Here is a 21,491-nt window from a genome sequence, read left to right as displayed (position 1 = left end):
ACACACACACACACACACGCGCGCGCGCGCGCACGCGCACGCACGCACGCGCACGCACACAAGCGCACACAGGAAAAGAAGGAGAGGGACACAGAACCCGTGTTGAGTGATTCCTGATATACAATGTGGACAGACAGGCTGCAGCAGCCATCATCATCATGAACCAGTGACCTACTTTTCTGGGGTACTGCATGGCCCCCTCCGGAAGCCCATTGGTCAGCTTCTGCCCGTTCAGCTGGCTCTCCCCGCCCCCATTCATGACTTGAGCGCTGGGATTGGGCACCATCAGTTTGACGGACGGGTGGTTCAGGTCCACGTGGAAGTCGGCGGAGATCTTCCTGCTGTTCTGGATGTCGAAGAGGGAGAGTGTGACGTAAAATGGCTCCACCTGGAAAACAAAAACAAATAAGAAAACAAATAATGAAATCATAAGCAAGACAGTCAAAGCATTACAATACGCTTAATTGAATTATTATCCATTGCCACTTACATTTATTTACTGTACATACAGGACATTGGGAACAGTCCCTGGTGCAATGTGAGATTCGGTACCTTGCTTAAGGCCACTTCATTACATTACTGTATATTACATTACATTACATTACATTACATTACATTATTACATGATATTGCATTTGGCAGACACTTTTTAACCAACGCCACTTACAATCGACTTCAGCCATACAGTAGATGATATGAGATTGGAACCTGCAACCTTTTGATCCCATGACCAATACTCTAAACAGTGCACTAAACACTATTCCACAAAACCCCAGCAGTAGTGCTGGCTATTGTTTATTTTCATGAAGGGATGAGCCAGGTAGAGGAGAGGAGAGGAGAGGAGAAGAGAGGAGGAAGGAGAGGAGGAAGGAGAGGAGGAAGGAGAGGAGAGGGGAGGAGAGGGGAGGAGGAAGGAGAGGAGGGAGAGGATGAGCCGGAGAGAAGAGAGGAGAGGAGAGGAGGAGAGGAGCGGAGAGGAGAGGACAGGCTGCATTATTTCAATAATGAGTCAGCGAATCCCTGAGTCTGGGTCAGAGAGGACAACTCCTCCTCGGCCAACAGCCACCTGCCTCCATATTAATTACCTCTCCCTGCCTGCAGCCCTCGAAAGTGTGACATCGCAGCATGCAAGCCAGCAATATAGCTATAGCCGTTTCCGGAGGAGAGGCTTAACTTTAAGAAGAGCGGTGTATTTTGAAACAATTTTTAAATCCTAAAATGCTCCTACCGCACAGTACAAAAGGCAGCCAGTGGTGATTGAAACAACCACAAATGGCTTTGTTTTGTGACAGGAGCACAATGGGGCTTTATTATACACACAGCAAGTCATGCTCGTCATTCACCAGGCTAATCTAATGTTCCTTTCTCTCTCTCTCTCTCCAGTACCCCATATAATACACATGCTGTTTCCATGCATACATGTCAAAACGAGTCACAGAGTTTCCAGGGCAGCGGTTGAGAGGGGCTGTCAATCTCGAGTTCTATACCCCTGCCAGGGGAAGTGCTGTGTCACTCTGACGGGTACGTCACTGTGAAGCACAGCGTGAGGACACTGGCATCCAACAGCGTCGCTGGGCATTACACAGCCTCGGCACAGGTTGCTATGCCGACCGAGAGCCGGACGTGTCGGCAGACACGAGCAGCTGTGACGTCAGAGGTCAGTCAGTCACCCTGGAGAGACGATAGAGGTTGCTGCGCCTGCCTGCTCCTCGAGTCCGTCACACCACTGCTTATTATGGGAAATGTCAGGCTTAATAGATGTATGATGTTCATTATGTCCTTTTTTTTAAATCCTTTGCTTATTTTTTCTTTATCACTGTGTTGGACATTGTTGCCAGTGTTGCAACTGTACACTGCGCCTACGGTAGATGTCTTGCTTGTTATCCAATTTGCCTTGTTACCTTCCTATTATTTAATGTTGCTTCTATCACCTTATGTTTGACAATGTTGTCAGTGTTACAACTGTACACTGCACCTTGAGGTCTTTTGTTTACCTTTTTGCTACTTTTTAATGCATTGTCCTCTTCTTTACTCTTTGAAGGACAATGCTATCAGTGTTGCAATTGTACACTGTGCCTTACCCTGTTCTTGTTTAAATTGCTCCTTGTAAGTCGCTTTGAACAAAGGCGTCTGATAAATACCAATGTAATGTAATGTCTTGAGGTTACAGTATATGAAATATTCAAGTTCTTTTGTTTCAGACATGTAAAAGTTTCATATCTTTTACCTGACATGCTTCGACAGTGAAACCTCCGTTTCATAAGTTTCACAGTCGAAACATGTGAGGTAAAAGATAAACTTTTACATGTCTGAAACAAAAGAACTTGAATATTTAAATGTCAGGCTTGTTTCAGAGGGCTGTATCAGCCATCATCATTAAGAGATGCCTCACTCACATTAGTCGTCGGCCCGTCTTCGTTTTCAGCCACGCAGCTCTGCAGGTTGAAGGCCAAGTCGTGGCAGTTCACCTGGATGCGCTTGCCAAACTTCTCCTCGAACTGCTTTATGTCTGGCTCGATTCCTGAGAAATCAAGTTTCTGGAGGGTGGAGAGAAGACTGTGTGTTCAATAAAGTCCATACGATTCAATTCAGGGTCATGACGTTTTTTTTTAACAGGTATAAGTTTCTTATTTATTTTATTCCAATGACTGTGAACTTATTGAACTCGTTAACAAACTGCCACGAGCAGAATTTTTGCTAGTCAAGATGATGGGGTGTTAAAAGCATATATTTTTTGGCTAAGCAACTTTAGAAATGACATTCACAACATGAAATCTTTATCTTTTTCAGGGGGCCTAGTCAAGGTGGTAGGTGCTTCTTCTCAAGGTGGCCACCTTGGCAATGAAGTGCTGGGGGAATCCCTGGTGTTACGCAACAGCTATATGTATGTCCAAGACAAATTCTATACATAAAAAGAATCTTGAATCTTATATCTTCAAGAATGAGTGGCTGCTGTCTGTGCAGTACCTGCGTGTCTGGGTCCAGTGTGAACAGCTTCAATCTGGTTTCATTCCTCATCTTGGATTCAATGTCTCTGGCACTCTGTAAGGAAAGACAGGAAATGGATTACCAACCCCATTTTGTAGCAGTCAGCAAGAGCTCTTTTCTCCAGATGTTCTTGTGTCTCGTTTTGTGTTCAATCCACTCATCACAACTGATTATTAGCACATCAGAATCAAGACAAGATGACACAAAATGGGAAACACATGACACTCTCTAAGCCATGCTGAAGCACACAGTGCTTTCATCTCCTGGCATGTAAAAAAAACATTGACACCACTTTTAACAAAGACATTCATGCTGCAATTCATTCAGGCAAAGTGTAGTAACTACGGCAACTTTGAAACTGAGAAAAAGGCCTTCAAAGTATTTGCATTAAGTTGGATATTACTGCAAATATAGCAATGCCTCTAAAACAGGACACATTTGGACCATTGTCATAAGGGTTTATGAAGACTATTTTCAGTCTAAACTCAATTTTGACAACATATGTATTTACTTCACTTTGACTTAGTAGGTCAGCATGGATTGCCGGTGAGTGTGAATTCCTGCATGTCTCCACCATGAACCTGGTCATGAACAGGTGCTGCAATTTTGTGGTGCTGCAATTGTGGCTAGACAGCTTTAGTGGCGCAAATGTGTGTTTGTTTTCGTAAACGTGAATCATCAATTCACATGAACGGGACCTACCTGAAAGCTATCCATACTTCCAGAGGAGCTGTCTGCTTTCCCCAGGTCATCATCTGTGTGAGAGAGCAAAGAAAACATTGTTTCACGACGTGGATATGTTCCCAAACTAACACTCTGAAGAATTCCAGACAACCCACCACCACCGACCCTCGCAGCCCCCTCCACACTGCATTTATTAATCTCTTGCAAATGAAGCGTGTCCTTGCAAACCCAAACAGTAACTCCACTTTAACCGCAATCACATTCATTAATCACACACAGAGTGGGGGGGGAGTGCTGTGCTCTGACTGTGCTGTAATTGAATCTTCCCAGGCCGCTCTCATGTTTCTGGCCAGAGAGAGATTAGGAGAGAGACGCAGAGTGTGGCTGTCGCCACGGCTACGGTAGGAGGCATCAGCGCTGCTGACCCCCCCAGAGCCCCACTCTAGGGTTGTTCCGGGAAAAAAGAGGGGGGGTCCCCCAAGATAGATAGGAAGGCTAGCCAGGGAGGAGCCCCGACAAAGCCTGGGTGGTCTAGACTAGAGCACCAACATACACAAACGCTGGGGGAAAGGTGAGCGTAGGGTGGAGCGAGCGGCTGATTCTCTGCCTGTTGAGGGCATGTGTGCTGCAAGGGGGAAAAAGGTGTTACAGATTCTAAGGGCCCGACAACACTGTCAGGGCGCCTGGAAGGATGCTGATAACATAATTTGTCATTTTGGGGGCCCAAAATGTTAATTTTTCATGGGGCCCAACATTTTTAGCGGCGCCCCTGGTTGAGGGCTTGGAGAATTGGAGGCAGAAGAGAAGTGGACCACTGGACCCTACGTACAGTGATCTGTGCAGCGGCTGGACCAGAGGTCAATCTAGCTGAGCAGCGGATGCACGGCCAGCATAGCAGTAATTCACCTGAGGGCCAGTTTACAGAAGGGAGATGCAGAGAGATCTAGTGTTAACCACATTAAGGGGATAATGAGTGTAATCTTGAGCCACTGCAGTTCTTGTGTGTGTGTGTGTGTGTGTGTGTGTGTGTGTGTGTGTGTGTGTGTGTGTGTGTGTGTGTGTGTGTGTGTGTGTGTGTGTGTGTGTGTGTGTGTGTGTTGTGTGTGTGTGTGCTTGCCTAAAACACTTACCTGTACTTTACTGTGACATTGTAAGAATGTTCAACCCCTATCATACTCTGTACACTGCCTACTTCTACATACTATACTATATCATAGATGTATCCATCAACACTTGTTGTCTACCTTAACTGACAGAGTATGTTTTTTTCTGCTTTGGTCTATCCCAACTCACAGAATGTCTTTTTGCACAATTACCTTTTTCTACATTTATCTCTATTTTTTTATGTTATTGTCCCCACCCTGATGACTATTCCTGTGTTTATTTTTGTCTTGAAATGTCCATGTGGGCTTTTGTGTATTTGTGTATTTATGTAAGCTACTGGATACCTGAATTTCCCCCTGGGGATCAATAAAGTTACTCTACTCTACTCTACTCTACTCTACTCTTTTCCCCTCTCTGCTTCCTGAGAGAAGGTCCCATTAAGTCGAGCCCCAGTAATGTCTGGTCATTAGGGCTGCTGTGGCCGGATCACCTGGGACTGGAGGGGGTATATCTGGTGCATGAGGGAGGAGATGTAAACTAAGAAGGAAGCTCTTTATTTGGCCAGTGTTTTGGCGGTGATATAGATGTCACCGAAGCCATGATGAATAACAAAAAAGCTATCAGGGATACAAGACCAGAGAGAAATGTGGGCCAAGAGTCAGACCAGACACTGGTTAGTGTGAGTGTAGAGTATATAAAACAACTGATTTTGAGTGTGCGTGTGCGCGTGCGCGCGCGCGTGTGTGTGTGTGTGTGTGTGTGTGTGCGTGTGTGTGTGTTTGTGTGTGTGTGTGTGTGTGTGTGTGTGTGTGTGTGTGTGTGTGTGTGTGTGTGTGTGTGTGTGTGTGTGTGTGTGTGTGTGTGTGTGTGTGTGTGGGGCAGTGATTCAGATGTCACGGAGGCCATGACTTTGGGAACACTGACTAGATTCAAAGCAGACGGCTGGGCTGTGGCAATAGGATGCAGGTATGGGGTGACCGCTTTGATTCAAGCTCCCTATTAGGTTAGTATCCTTAGTAGCGTCCTGAAACCCAAACATACTCCTGATGTGCTCAGTGGTGGCTGGCATGCTCACCTTCTGCCCTTTGGTGTGTGGGTGGGTGAATATGTATGGGGATTGGAAAATGTAAAGGGAAATGAATCAAAGGTTAACTTGTGAAAATGTATGTGTGTGTGTGTGTGTGTGGGGTGTGTGTGTGTGTTATACTGTTATATGTTATATATTGCGGGTGTTCTACCTTTAGTTTTAATAGGACAGTTTGAGAGATTTGAGTTTGAGGAAACGAGTGGGAGAGAGAAATGGGGGAAGATGAGAAAATTACCTCAGGCCTGAATCGGTCGCCGGTGTGCTGTGCACATACCGTTCGAGCCACCCCAGTGGTTAACACCAGTGCTAACACTTTGTCTGGTCTTACAAACATGAAAGCATACTGTATACATATTAATAAATACTGTATACAGCATATACTTGCAAATGTACATAGCCTGATTGTCATCGACTTTCAAATCTCTTCGAGACTTGGTCTGACCAAGCGCATAACAATTATCATTTCCCAAACAGCATTTCCCAAATGGCCTCCCTTGGTTTGCTAATGATTGTTTGCTTGAGGTAATGATGGAAAGCTCGCACATCCACAGGAACGTCTGACCTGGCAGCAGGACCACAAGTGACTAGATGATTCTGAGAAAAAGTCCGCTGCACGACCAGGATTTCTTTTGCTCTCAATATTTTCGGGTTTTACCCCTTCTTCAGACGGACTTTTTCTCAGAATCATCAATGATTGTTTGCTTCCCAACAAAGTGGGAGGAGTTCCCGTATTTGCGGGAACTCAGAAAGTACTTGCATTGACTCTTGACCTGACTGGTAGCAACGCTGAAGCTGTTGCGTCACTAGGAGGGCAAGGCCTGGCTACAGTACACAGGCCAAAGCAACCACACAGGCAGATGCACATCTAGCACATGCACATGTGTACACACTCGCACGTACACACACACTCGCACGTACACACACACACACACACACACACACAAATATACACACACAAATATACACACCGTCATGAAGGTCTCCGTTCCTCTTCTCCTGCATGGCGAGCTCGAAGCTGGAGTGCAGGATCTTGTTGAGGGTGCTGATCCAGTCCTCCATCTCCACCTCGCTGTCCGCCGCCAGCAGGTAGGTGCTCTTATCCTGCATCTTCAGCTCGAAGGCAAAGCGCCGCACTTTATTATTCTGGAAAAAGATGGAGAGATAAAGAGTGAACAAGTCCGCTTCAACCAGGATTTTTGGCTCTCACTTATGCCTATCTTCCACTGCCAGTTTTCTGGTAGGCCTACAGCTCGACACAGCGTGACTCGGCTGCCACTTTTTGGTTTGCGACTGAGCTGTGCCGTGTCTATTTATATTCAAAAAAGCAAAAAGTGGCGGCTGAGTCTCACTTTGTCAAGCTGTAGGCCTACCAGAAAAATGGCAGTGGAAAAGAGGCATTAGTGAGTTTTTGGTTATGCAGACTTTAACCTACTCCCTCTAAAAAAAGATGGAGACAAAGATTGCAAAGTCAACGGGTGAGGAATTGCTTTGAGGGAGTAAAAAAAAAAGTTTTGACTTTCTCAATCCTCCCAGCAGTCTGCGTTGGGACTTTTTGTGCTTTCTGCGTCGGCTGAATTCATCTGCATATTTACAGAGGTGCTTTCGGAAGGGATCAGAAACAAACGTCTAACTGGGAATAATACAGCCAGGAGGGCCCAAACAGAATGTTCCAAACCACCATCCAAAGTTAACATCACAAAATGGCAGGCAGCGAAACGTTTATGATTCTTTTTGTGCCAGTCTGGGCATTGGCTTCAGCAAAAACAAACTCTCTGTCCACATCTCCCCCTCCTGTCTCGTCCATATCACTGGAGAATCAGCAGCAGCATTTCTATCTGCCTCCACCTCAGAAATGCTGATCATGGAGGGAGGCAGGATGGGAGATGGGAACAGCACCAGGGGATCTGCAACTAAAGTACTGTATATGCACCACGTTCTGCATCGCACAGGAGGGGGGCCTTGTGATGCTTTGAATTCCTACGCTTAGTTAGGCATTAAATGGGCTTCATCTTGCGTTTAAGAGGATTTGTGGGTAAGGCTTGAGGTTTTTTTTGCCTTGGACACCAGAGTAGGAATAGAATGGGCAGAGAGAGAGAGAGGGAGAAGAGGTTTCTACAGGTATGTGTCTGATAAAGATATGCTGCACCTCCAAAGAGTTCAGAAAAACCCAAATATCAAAACCAAATCCAAGGTCCAGGTAGGATTGTGTGTGCTAAAGTTTCTGTGTGTGTGTGTGTGTGTGTGTGCGTGTGTGTGCGTGTGTGTGTGTGTGTGTGTGTGTGTGTGTGTGTGTGTGTGTGTGTGTGTGTGTGTGTGTGTGTGTGTGTGTGTGTGTGTGTGTGTGTGTGTCTGTGTCTGTGTCTGTGTCTGTGTCTGTGTCTGTGTGTGTGTGTGTGTGTGCACATGACATACAGTCCAACTGCACAACATAAAATGCAAAAATTCTAAATCACTTTTATATGATTTGAAGGCTACACGGTCAAGACTCTATAAAAGGCATTGTAAGAGGCAGCGTCAGGTGAAATCACTCCGTTGTGCCAGTTGCCCATTCTGCTGGAACAGCATCCTACAGTGTATACAACATAGCATTCCCATGGATCCCACACACAGTTGGGTGGGCTGGGGGCCAGGCCAGGCCATCCAACACTAACGGCTGGTTTGCATGACTCCCTGTACTGTCAGCTCTCCCCCATCATCCCACATGACAGGAGTGAGGGAGGCCATTTGTGAGACAGACAGACAGGCTAATTCCCCTCTTGTGTAAACCACCTCCCCACCCACAACACAACAGGGCCTGGAGACGAGAGGAGACGCTGCTGGCCAAATGGTTTGTGCTAAGTCAGGCTCGAGTGGGAGCCAGATAAACACCATTACACACTGTGTGGAGATGCTTCAGTAAGCAAGTCGGCCGGCCACCACCCTGCCTGCAAACCTCCCACCTCTTCTCCAGTCCACGGGGGATGCTGCTGGGGCGGATTCCACTGATAAAAAACAGCCATTAATTGGGTTATCGGAGCATAGCGATCTGAAAATAAACCTGGCGCAGTCAAAAATACACTTCTCCTCCCCTCTCTCTCTCTCTCTCTCTCTCTCCCACCATTCCACCCCTCCTCTCTTCTCCACGCCTCATCCCACCACTTCCTGTTGGCCGAGGTTTCTGATTGGCTAGCAGGGACTGTTGTTAGACAATGCTTGCTTAATCATCTACTCTAGTCCAGAGTGCTGTACTCCCCCCACCAGACTCCACCAGTCTAGGGCAGAAGTGTGTGCAGATGCCTGAAGTAAACCACACAGGTCACACAGATACTCAGCAGCCCAGAATAATGGGAACTCAATTACTGTACATAGGGAGTGAGACTTGGAGAGATTTATATCTGCTTCTGTCATCATGGAAAGAATGGCGTCCTGGAAGGCCTGCATGGTGCCGCGTATAATACCTGCATATATATATACACACACACACACACAATACCTGCAGCAGACTCTATCCCAGATGAATAACAAAAAAAGTTATCAGGGATACTAGACCAGAGAGAAATGTGGGTCGATCAGCCAAGAGTCAGACCAGACACTGGTTTGTGTGATTGTGGTGTATATACAACATCTCAGTGTATGTGTGTGTGTGTCTGTGTGTGTGTACTTCTTTATTTAGATCTACTGTATAAATGTATATCTGTCAATCCAAATAAAGAAGTAAAGTGTGTGTGTGTGTGTGTGTGTGTGTGTGTGTGTGTGTGTGTGTGTGTGTGTGTGTGTGTGTGTGTGTGTGTGTGTGTGTGTGTGTGTGTGTGTGTGTGTGTGTGTGTGTGTGTGTGTGTGTGTGTGTGTGTGTGTGTGTGTGTGTACGCATGTACAGTACAAAGTACATGTCCATTGTTTGGTTGGTTGTGGGGAATCCATTCTGTGGAAAGAGAAAAAAAGTTTCTTTGTGATAAGTGGGGGTGTGCTTCAACAGCTGGAGACAAGAGAGGAGAGGAGAGTAGAGGAGAGGAGAGTGGCGTCATTCCATATGCCAATAATCAAAAGCCAGATCCACTACTGGCTCTGACTGCCATGAAATAGCAGGCCGGGTATTTTCAGCCAAGACTAGTCCGCCAGGCATTGACAGAAACAATGAAGCCAGTAACAACAGTTGTAGTCATCTATTACGAGCTGTTTTGACCACAAGAGCCCAAATTAGTATATAAATCTGACTCTGAAAGGTCAGCTGTAAACAGCATGAGGGCTGATCCCACTGCCTTGAGAGGGGGAACAGGTCAAAATCATCACCAGTCCACCGAGCAAATGCCCTGTACTGTACTGTACGCCCTATGGCCAATCCAGCCACGGGCTCTGAGGAGAGCCAGTTATTGTGGTTTCTAATTGGAGTTGCACGTCGTTCAGCAGCCTCACCAGGGTGTTTCACAGCAGTGGAATGGAAAACAGACAAGACACACTGGGACAGAATGGGGGCAGCCAGCCGTATGGAAAAACGCACAAAAACTCACATTAAACTCAGTATCAAGTGTCAAGGTACTGCGAAAAAGATTTACTGAAATCAATGCCGGTTAAATATCTCACAGACGGCAAATTTAGGCTCTTCAGCACATTCGTTATACTGACGACCCGAGATCAGTTGACTCAACACTTGGCTGTTCTGAGATGAACTCCTACATTGAGTTTAGAGTAGTGTTTCTCAACGGGGGCACTACAGCCCACCCAGTGGGTGTTGGGGAGCCCTTGGGGGATGTTGAGAAGGATACATCTGAGTGGGGGCGGGGCTTAGTTCCCATTGGGGGGTATTAGTCTATTTTAGTTTTCAATACTAAGGGGGGCATTGGTAGGCTTATGATGAGGTCAAGGGCGGGGGCGTTTGTTCAAAAAAAAGGTTGAGAACCACTGGTTTAGAGTGAGGTGTGACTGAAATGGTTTGTTGTGTATCATAGCTAGCACAACCAAATCACAAATAGGACATCACACAGACATAACTTGATTGAAATGCTGCAAATATGCCGTGGAAATTGGGTGAAGGCGGGGATGGGGGATGGGGCAGCTGTATTAACAGCATTCAACCAGAAAAAGCAGACCTAAGTAGACCCATTTGCCCTGTTTTTCTCTTTGCCTTCGCATGAGTCGTCCCCTCGGAGAGCAAAGGAGGGAATCAGTTATTTTTCCCAGATGGCCTAGTGGGGTGAGCAGGCAGATTATTTTCCCTGCAGCCTCAGCCAGCGCTGCAACTGCATGTCAGGGAGGGAAGAGGTAGTGGTGGTGGTGGTGGTTGGGGGGCGCAGGCAGCAGTGATGGTTGTGTTGGAGAGGCTGATGGGAAGATGGAAGGGTGAGGTGAGGGGACGGGAGGGGAGGGGAGGGGAGGTGAGAGGAGGTGAGGGGAGAGGTGGAGAGGGGAGGCCGGCCTGGGATGCCACAGCTGGCCCAGAGTGACCCAGCATATGGACCGCATCCACCCCTCCGACTCCCACCCTTCCCTGGGCCAAGCAAGGGGAGAGGCTCCCTCCGCAGAGTCCTGTGGGTATTTTCTCTATTACTGTCAGACAAGCACTTTGGGTTCGGTGAGTTTCTGCAGAATTCTTTATTCATTACTGCCCCATAGAAAATATGGAACAGGACAACATCCTAATGATACACCAGTCTTGCTGATCTACCTAGTTGGGATGCGCCCTGCCTTGTGTTCTCTCAGAGCATTTATAGTGTGAGCACACCCAGCCCCGTGGCCTGCTGGCCCTATACAGATGCTAATTAGCTCACTCACACCTCAGCTGAGCTGACACTCAATACAGACATACTAGAATGATATATATACAGTCACAGACATATACACATATAGTCATATACACATATCTCAATATCCCTGCATAGACATGTACATATAATAATCTGCATATGAATCATATAAGATTAAAAATCTGACCACATATTCCCCCATTTTGAGTCTCAAAAAGACTCACAAGGGTTACAATTTTTTATCTTATATGCCTTCAATATTCAATCTTCAAATTTCAATTTTCAATTCTTAAATCGTGGCGAAACCTTACATCTTGCAAAAAACCCCATTCTGCCAATTTAAGGGAAAAACAAGACGTGAAGGGAAAATTCCAACGATGGCTCCATTTCAAAATGACAGCCCTGCATGTTCAGTTAAGAATTGATTTAACATGACTTTGTAACCATTCTGCATTACAATTTTAACTGGGTACTGTAGGCCATCTGCAACCCCTTAACCATGTTACAGTGTTACACATTACATTATGGTTTATGTATCTGTGATTAACCCATGATTCTGTTGACCATTCTACATTGTCTTGAGTTACACTAAATATTTGATTAGTTATATGTCTCTTCGCTATTTGCTTATCAATTTACTGTCTTCAAACTACCAGGAATATCCAATCATATCATTTCACAAGTACATTGCACACACTTTGTCATCCTATCAATGAATATGAAATATCACACTGTTTCCACTCAGCTATTGCCTTGATTTGACCTCTAATGAATTATTCTGTTATAAGATTCATGTTTACATTGCCAAATAATCAATTTGTGTAAGTGGCAAGAATCTGACATTCTGTACATTTACTCTGATTGATATGGCACCTCGTCTTGTTGTCAGAACTTAATCAACTTTCTCATCATAACATTCCTAGCTGATTCATCCTGCTCTTTCAACAGTTCAAACACAGTTACACAATTTAATTCACTGTCATGCCCATTTGATTTCTTGCTTCTGTCACTGCTTCATCCTCCATGGCTCAGTCGCAAAGAGTCTATTGTTCTCTGTGATGTATGCAATTTGGCTTGCTGTTGCTTGTTATGTCTTTTATCATCAAGATGTTAATGACCCTTAATCCTTTCTTAGCTCCTTTCGAGGTTGAACTTTTGCATCCCAAAGTGTTGTGCTGCGTTTGATTTCATGTGTTAGGGATTTCTGAAGTCCTTTGAAATGTATGCATTGTCTTGATGCCTTTTCTTCCTTCGGCTACACATCGAAAACAGTTCCCCCATTTCGACAGTAGATGTGCTCAGTCTCTTTGATGCTTTGTTAATTCACTTTGAATCCCTCCTAGTTTTGCCTCAGGTGTGAAATTTCTTCCTTTGTTGAATTGATCCCCCGAGTCAGCCCACGGGTTAGGCTGTCGTTCTGCTATGGTCTTCTGTCTCCTGATGTCTGGCCTCCTGTTCTGGTGGCCACACCGTCTGGCTTCTTCTCAGCTGGCTCCCTCGTCTTCGTTAGCAGACCACTGTCTCCTCTAAGCCCCATCGTCTCCTCCCTCCGTTGTAAACCTCAGTCACAGCCACCATCTCCGCCCTGGTGGATCTGTAAAGACACAAACAGCGAGCGCAGTATCAATTCTTTGGATAGACTATCTCAATTTCACACTCTCATTCATTAGCCAACTCAGACATACACAATCTAACTGTACAATCAAATTAATTACACAATTCAATCTCTAAACAATTTTAATTCCTATCTCATCTACTCATTTTTATCATCAATCTAAACAATTTGTTCTCTACTCTCCAGTCAAATTCTATAGCAATTTTCTTAAATCCTCTCCTTTAACTTACCTCCTGAATTATGAAAACCTCTTTCAACTATAAATGTCAAATTTCTTCTAATTTTTTCTCTAAATCCTGTCAATTTTCCCACTTTTCTTTGCCAATTTTCTAATCTTCTGTTTTTCTTTCCATGTTTAATCAACCTATATACCCCCCTTTTTTCACTTTTGTAGCCTAAGCTACAATTGTGAAAACTACAATTGTAACTCCCAATTCTCCAGCCTTCTCACTGGATTTCGGTTCATTTGATTCTCTTTCAGCGGTTGGAAACAGACCCATTGTTAGTTTCAGTGGGGAAACATTACCTTTTGTTAATTAAGGTGTTGGTTGGGGTTAATCAGTGTTAGATATTTTTCATAGCTTCATGCAAAAATGACATGCATTAGGGCGTTTCCAACTGCATTGCTTGCTTGAATTGATTCCATTGAAATGATTCCAACCCCCTTTTCCTTTGCAAACACACCCCTGTATTTCCAAAATGTTTTCCCCTTTGTTTTCTTCGTTTTCCCCAATCAAATTTGTTTCCTTTTTTAAGTTGCCAAAGTTTCCTGCACCGTTCAGATTTTTATTTTTATTTTTCCACCAAGTATATCAGATCAACTATTCCCTTTGCAAGATTTTGTTCACTCTGAGATCCCTCTGAGATCCCTCTCTCTGTCTGAATAGTCCACCAGTTGAAACCCTCCTGGCTGCTCGCATAACTTATTAGTTCAAACCTGTTTTCACCTCCTGCTGGAGCCCCCTTCACACCTTCTGTGACTTCTTCCAGCTAATCAGGGTTTTCAATCAACATTGTGGCCATTCAATATTCAAATGCAAACCCCCTTCCTGGTTGACGGCTCCTGCTCTTAGTTAAAATGTCAACTTCTTTTCACCAGTCTCTCCTCCACTCTTCCAGATAAATATCCGGTAATTCCAAATACTCCATTGAGCAATTCAAATTGTACTTCATACATTCAATCTCACTCACTTTCATATTTGCATTCCATTTTGTATCCTGATTTTTTGCTACCTAATGCACTTCTATGCTATCCATGAAACTCTATAGTATTTTGCTTTTATCACTCCAAATGTTCTCTCACCTTAAATCTACCAAATGCTGCTACGCCCCTTACCAATGTGTCAATAGCCTATTTGATCTTTTCTTCTTGCCAAGGAATGCTGACTCTGTTAATTACCTTTTGTCTACACTGGTGCATTGATCATAGCCTTGAAGTTCTCTCTTCTCTCAACAGACAAAACACTTCCATCCTTTGTCCATCGCAGCCCATTATCATAATCCTATTTAGGCAAAGACCTTCCTGTCTTCTTCATTCACTCCATGCTAAATTGTTTGTTAACTTTGAGCTGTTTCAGTTCCTCCTTCCTTTGAAATGTTTATCAGCCAATTTTAAAAGATTAAGAACCACTTCAAACCAGTGATAACCACTTGCCCACAGGCCCAGCCAGTCTGGGAGTTCACCCCCACACCGTCTTTGAAATCACACTGGGTCTCCACACTCTAGGTCTCAACCACTCCTCGCCCTCTGGTCATCAATGTATTGCAAATATATGTTAAGTATTCTCAACTTCCAGTTGCCAGCACATTAACATCCATTGCTTTCTTAATTCATCAAGATCAGACATGTTAATGTTTTCCTTCCAGCCTCCTCGGCACCTCTCTTTGACACACTCCATTTCCATCTTAAAACACTCAACCCCCTCTATGTTGGGGCAGACACAGCTCTCTGTCACCCAAACCAAGCACTAACTCTCTGTTCAGTGAATCTCTCAAACCTTTATTTTCTTGCCCATATGTTTCTCCTTTTTTATTTTATTTTATTTTATTATTCCCACAAGGAATATTCCATTCCATTCCGCTCTTCTCAAATGAAAATTTAAAAGCTAGTTCCGGCTTCCAGCTTCCAAACAGTCACTTCAGCTTCCATCTCTCTCCCCATTGCCATGGTAATTAACCCCTAGTGGCCAAACAGAGTACCACACATCCACAGAAATTTACCTTTTCTCCTCGTATGTTAAAATACCTTATCAGTTCACACTGCATGCATTTTCACCCCAATTCAAATTTCTGCATAGCCATTCTGACTTCCACACTTCCTGCTAGCCTATATGATTTCACATTCAACCCAGTCAAAGCTTATTGAACAGATCATATACAGCCGCAACCACCAACCATGCTACTCGCCATGTCGTCACTCTGTTAGCTCCCACTCTTTAGTTACCTTGTTCTCCTCTTTATTCCTTCTTCCATTATTATTCCAACAAAGTAGGCTATCTTTCTATCTTGCCATGTATATTATTCACTGAAATAATTCCAGCCAACACAGTCTATATGGCCTCTCAGCCCTTTGCTTTTCATCCCTACCTGACCTATTCCTTCTACACTCGATATCTCCATCCAAAAGAAATCATTCTTTCCATCTATTTTCACACTTTCAAAACCTTTTAATTCTCTGTACTTTCTTCTCATCTTTCAATCCAATCATTACCTACCAGCCAATCAATGTTTTCTCTCTTTTTTTTCTTTCTCCTTTCTTTCTCTTTTTCTTTTCTTCTCTCTGATATCACACCATATACAGAGCCACACAAAATCACACACACATACATTCTGTGGATCCACACACACACACTAACACTTCACACACATTGGCATACTCTCTCTCTATCTCTCTCTCTTCCTCTATGCCCAAATTCACATACAGCAAAAATTATTAACTTCCACTATTAAAATTACACCAGAGGTTGATCCATAATTAAAATTATTTTTCATCTTCCGACGGGGAAAAAGCTAAACATCTTCACCTAGTATTTAAATTTGTCCATACAATTATTCCTCTTCTCCCTGAGTAATGCCACACACACATAGTAGGCCTATCATACACACCGAGATCTCTCGTAATGAACTGTGCCTGTCTTACATCAAAGATATTATGAAAGTCCTTCTACCAATTCAAACCTCGTTCATAAATCATAGCTTCTTGTCATATACATGATCTAGCCACCTTGTCATTCGCCACACACCCTTCAATCATCAGTACATAAGATCATCCATCCATTACTCAGCGCTCCATTTGGCCGATTCTCACAAAAATACGACTGCCCATCATACGTCTTTGGGTTCGACCACCTATCGCATGAAATGCCCTTCAGAATTTAAACACTGCTTTTAAGGCCACATATTTCAGTGTGCAGTGTGCTACCCTAGTTTACGCACTCTCCCTCCCCCAAAGAACAATATTTTGAGCATCTAAATTTGCTGATCGTCCAATCATATCCAAAAATAAGCCTGTCCAACCTAAGACCTTGAAATCGACCACCTACCACATACGCCGTTCATATTGTACACCGCTTCTAATAGGCCACGTTAAGTGTGCAGTGCCCGCCATTTGTATAACTCAAACACTCCCTCATCCTCGGTAATATGCAGGATCATCCATTTTTGGTTTCTTTATGTTCCCCAACCTCATCATTTCAAACAACTGTACATTTCAGCTTAACTTCCCACTTCCTTAGCTAACATAATACAATTATTTGAAATAATTAACGTTATTGGAATCTACTCACCGGGCCCCGAGTGCGGTCGAACTTTTGCCGTCGGCAGGTCTTTGATGAACTTCTTCCAGTAGGTTTCTTCCACTTCTTACTTCTTACTTGGCCAAGTTTTTTGAGATGTTTTCCTTCTGGAATAGTCCATCTTTCCCCTGTCTGCAGCTTCATCATTATCGCACTTCTGACACCATTAAATGTGGGTATTTTCTCTATTACTGTCAGACAAGCACTTTGGGTTCGGTGAGTTTCTGCAGAATTCTTTATTCATTACTGCCCCATAGAAAATATGGAACAGGACAACATCCTAATGATACACCAGTCTTGCTGATCTACCTAGTTGGGATGCGCCCTGCCTTGTGTTCTCTCAGAGCATTTATAGTGTGAGCACACCCAGCCCCGTGGCCTGCTGGCCCTATACAGATGCTAATTAGCTCACTCACACCTCAGCTGAGCTGACACTCAATACAGACATACTAGAATGATATATATACAGTCACAGACATATACACATATAGTCATATACACATATCTCAATATCCCTGCATAGACATGTACATATAATAATCTGCATATGAATCATATAAGATTAAAAATCTGACCACAGTCCCACTGGAGGAAAACCACGTCCGGCACGGGTCAGATCGGCCACTCTCGCTGGTCGGTGCGCATTAAGTTTAGCGCTCAGGAAATTAGACCTGTGTCGTTTATCAAGAACACGCTGCCTGGTGTGTGTGTGTGTGTGTGTGTGTGTGTGTGTGTGTGTGTGTGTGTGTGTGTGTGTGTGTGTGTGTGTGTGTGTGTGTGTGTGTGTGTGTGTGTGTGTGTGTGTGTGTGTGTGTGTGTGTGTGTGTGTGTGTGTGCGTGTGTGTCTGCGAGGAGTTGGGAAACAAGAACAGGTCTGTGCTCTTTCCATCTTCCTGTCTTGCATGTTGAGAGGGATCTTGCCCCCCTGGGATTCTGGTAGCCAGTGGTATTGATTGATGCTACTAAGACGAAGGCCTACACCCCCTCACCTCTCCTCTTTTATTCCTCTCTCTCTGCCCTCTCTCCTCTCCTCTCCTCTTTTATTCATCTCATCTCCTCTCCTCTCCTCTCCTCTCCTCTTTTATTCATCTCATCTCCTCTCCTCTCCTCTCCTCTCCTCTCCTCTCCTCTCCTCTCCTCTCCTCTCCTCTCCTCTCCTCTCCTATCCTCTCTACTCCTCTCCTCTCCCCATCTCCTTGCCTCTCCTCTCCACCCTCTCTCCTCACATATCCTCTCCTCTCCCCTGTCCTCCCCACCCTCTCCTCACATATCCTCTCCTCTCCTCTCCTCTCCTCTCCTCTCCTCTCCTCTCCTCTCCTCTCCCCTGGTTCCTCTAGCAGCCTGCCTGCCTGCCGTCAGCATTTCTTGGTGACCTTGAGAGGAGTGGTGGGTGGAAGAGAGCACACACACAGATCACGGGAGGATCGCATTACCGTAACGTGAAGGCCCGTCATGGGATGGGACCCCGTAATGGTCCAGCACGTATCAGCATTACCTCTCCGCCCAGACGTGGAATGGCGGAGGAGGAGGAGGAGGAGGAGGAGGAGGGCCAAGGCTGCATTGTACTCCACGTGCCTGTACTGTACTGTACTGTACTGTACTGTACTGTACTGTACTGTACTGTAGTGCAGTGTTTCCCAACCAGGGGCACGCGTACCACTAGGGGTACATGAGCACACTGCAGGGAGTATGCAGAAAAAAAATAAAAATAACAAAAGTACGGAGCATCGTCAATTTGGGATAGAGGAAGGGCTATAGAGGGGGTACTCAGGGTATGACAAAAATGCTTAGAGGGTACATGCAAGGGCGGAGCTCTGGGGGGGGGGGTTGGGGGGGGGGGGGGGGGCAGGGCATTTGCCCTGGGGCCCTGGGCCCTCCCGTATTGGTGGTGGGGGCCTTATTGTAACCTTGGCAGGCCATATGGGGACCCTATCAGTGTCTTCTTTCCCTGGGGCCCTGTGTGCAACTGTTCTGCCACTGGGCATGTGAGACAAAACAGGTTTGTTGGGAACCACTGCTGTAGTGGATTCATATTACATTACACAGCGGAGTCAGAGAGAGTAGAGAAGAGAGAGGTTCCATTGGCCCATTGTTTCCGGGTTCTATTATTGCAAGGGAGAGGGGGGGAAATCCCCCTTTAGGCAGACCTAGGCAGACCTAAGGACTGTTCTATTCATTGCTAGGAGCATTATGACACGCCCCTTTAGGCAGACCGGAACCTGGTCATGTTAGGTACCCATAGCAACCTATTACATTGGCATATCTCTATATACTTAAATAATCTCTGGCGGAGTGAAGTCAGTTCAGCGGGGGGTGGGGGGTTAATAAGGGTCTTACCTGCACCACACCCATACAGGAGTCCAGGAATATCGTCCCTTTGGGCTCCTTGGAGATCTTCTCATCCTTGTAGAAGTTCAGGTTGTAAGACCCATCCCCCAGTTGAGTCAGGTGGAAGTATCTCTTCTTGAAAGACTGCAAGGACACATTACAAAATGTATATAATGTACAATATATACCATGTATAATTACAAAACCACAACAAGACATTGTGAACAGGGCCCTAAATGAGTTTTTTTTCATCAGCAGCCAAACTGGCTAGTTGATGTTAATATTGCTAGCCAAACACAGACTCACTAATGGGTCAAAGTGGCAAGTAAGTTCCCTTTTCTACCAGCCAAACTTGGTCTGTTGGCTGGTGTTAATTTAGAGCCCTGATTGTGTAGCCAAGAAATCTAGACGCCCCTAGTGGGGTTTTTGGCGCGGCCAGGCTACTGATGGTGAATACACATACACATACATAGAGCATATACTACATGCATACAGTCTTGTGCAAAATGCTGCTTTTGAACAACGTTTTTCTTCTCTTACCCTCATGGTGACACTGATGGCACTGTTCATGTTGCCTTTGTAGAGCCAGCCCTGCTTGCTGATGCCCCCTTTCTGGGATCCTAGGGAGGCCGTGTCCTGCACAAACAGTAGATGAAAGACTCACTACAGAAGAAAAGAAGGGACTCGTTGGTGCCTCCGCTTTCCCCCTCCAGCCCCCCCTTCCTGGCCTTTCTCTTTGATACATTTAGATAAATAAACACTGCAGACCAGCCTAGCCTCCCTTTGGCCACAACATCAATGAGAAGCTACTCTGCTCTGCCCTGCTGCAGTTGTATGAATAGATATGGAGAGAGAGACAGATTCAAGGCTGCTGTGATGGGGGCAGAGAGGGCAGTTACCGTATTGGCCCGAATATAAGACGTGTTTTTTGTTCTAAAAATAGTGCTCTAAAAAGGGGGGTCGTCTTATTTCCGCGCGCTAGAGAAAAAAAAAAAAAAAAAACCTGAACTTAACCTGAATGCGACCATTAGTCTGTGCTTCACAACAATGCCACAAAACTCAATAATGGATGGGTTAAGAGATTGTTTTGTCCATATCAAATTTGCAGATGCTTGTTTCGTTATGACTGTTGCACTCTATCAACTGTCAATGTCAACGTGATGCTTTGACAAGCGGTGCCTATGACAAGCGGTGCATTTGACGATATGCCTCGCAACGATGCAGCAACACAGAATAATGGTTAGGGCAAGAGATTGTCTTGTTCATATAAAATCACTAGGAGTTTTACCCTTGGTACGAAATTAATATCAATCGGACTTCTAATGTCAAAGTGGTTCTGATAAGCAGCGCATCGGTTTCAAGTGCAATGCGTCAATCTGCCTTTGGTCACGTTCGGTTTCTACAGTCCAACGGAAAACTTCGGATGCATAAAATGAACGGCGATTTGGCGAGACGGCTGCTGGTTAGATATTGCTGTCAACTAAGCATTTTGCAAAATCTGTGCATTGCACAATAGATTGCCTATCTCTACTGGTTGCCGGGCTGGCACAGACTAATGCTCTGAGTGTAGGCTGCGTCGCACTTTAAACGGGCGGGCCCAGGCGGCTGTAGCCTGTGTAGGTGCCTATTGGCCCTTGACAGGTGAAGTGAGTAAAGAAAGGAAAAGGATATGAGTAGCCATCCGTGGTCTTATATCATGGAAATTCCATGAAGATTATATTGTGAAATTTGTTCTTTGTAAAAAGCCTCAGATTTTCCAACAAATTAAAAACTGCATTTTGAGAAAAGTTTCCAATGTGAAACAAAATTAAGTCTTCAAAAAACTTTTTTCCCCAAAACATGAGCCTGCAAATGGGGGGTCGTCTTATAATCAGGATCGTCTTATATTCGGGCTAATACGGTACCTCAGACTGACCACAACAGTGGAAAATGAAAGACATGGCTATTATTCTATACAATCAGCGAGAGTCACATGAAAATTCTGAGTATGAGTGTCCCATGGGAGAAGTAGTGTGTCAGTGTCAGCAGAGCTAGTTGTTATCAGTTATTTTTTGGGGTATTTTTTCCTGCTCTTTTATTAGTTCATTTATGAAAGGCCAGTGAGAGATTTGATGAAACGAGTGGGAGAGGGAGCTGGGGAAGGTTCGGCAAAGGGCCCGGGCCAGGATCGA

General features: G+C 44.9%; 1 protein-coding gene across 7 annotated transcripts in view; it reads right to left on the bottom strand.

Annotated features, from left to right (window-relative positions):
• LOC134460792 (dedicator of cytokinesis protein 9-like) overlaps positions 1-21,491 on the bottom strand; it is a 153,109-nt gene that overhangs the window by 53,196 nt on the left and 78,422 nt on the right. For all 7 annotated transcript variants that reach the window (XM_063213342.1, XM_063213347.1, XM_063213341.1 and 4 more), the window contains exons 6-12: positions 19,861-19,956; positions 19,330-19,464; positions 6,832-7,006; positions 3,691-3,743; positions 2,968-3,042; positions 2,397-2,537; positions 176-388 (exon numbers count right to left, since the gene is read on the bottom strand). In XM_063213342.1, coding sequence (XP_063069412.1) covers positions 176-388; positions 2,397-2,537; positions 2,968-3,042; positions 3,691-3,743; positions 6,832-7,006; positions 19,330-19,464; positions 19,861-19,956 — 888 coding nt within the window. The remainder of the gene's footprint in view (positions 1-175; positions 389-2,396; positions 2,538-2,967; positions 3,043-3,690; positions 3,744-6,831; positions 7,007-19,329; positions 19,465-19,860; positions 19,957-21,491) is intronic.

The sequence above is a fragment of the Engraulis encrasicolus genome, chromosome 13 (genome assembly GCF_034702125.1).
Source record: "Engraulis encrasicolus isolate BLACKSEA-1 chromosome 13, IST_EnEncr_1.0, whole genome shotgun sequence".
In the NCBI taxonomy this organism is placed as follows: Eukaryota; Metazoa; Chordata; class Actinopteri; order Clupeiformes; family Engraulidae; genus Engraulis; species Engraulis encrasicolus.
This window is presented reverse-complemented; position numbering and strand designations above follow the sequence as displayed.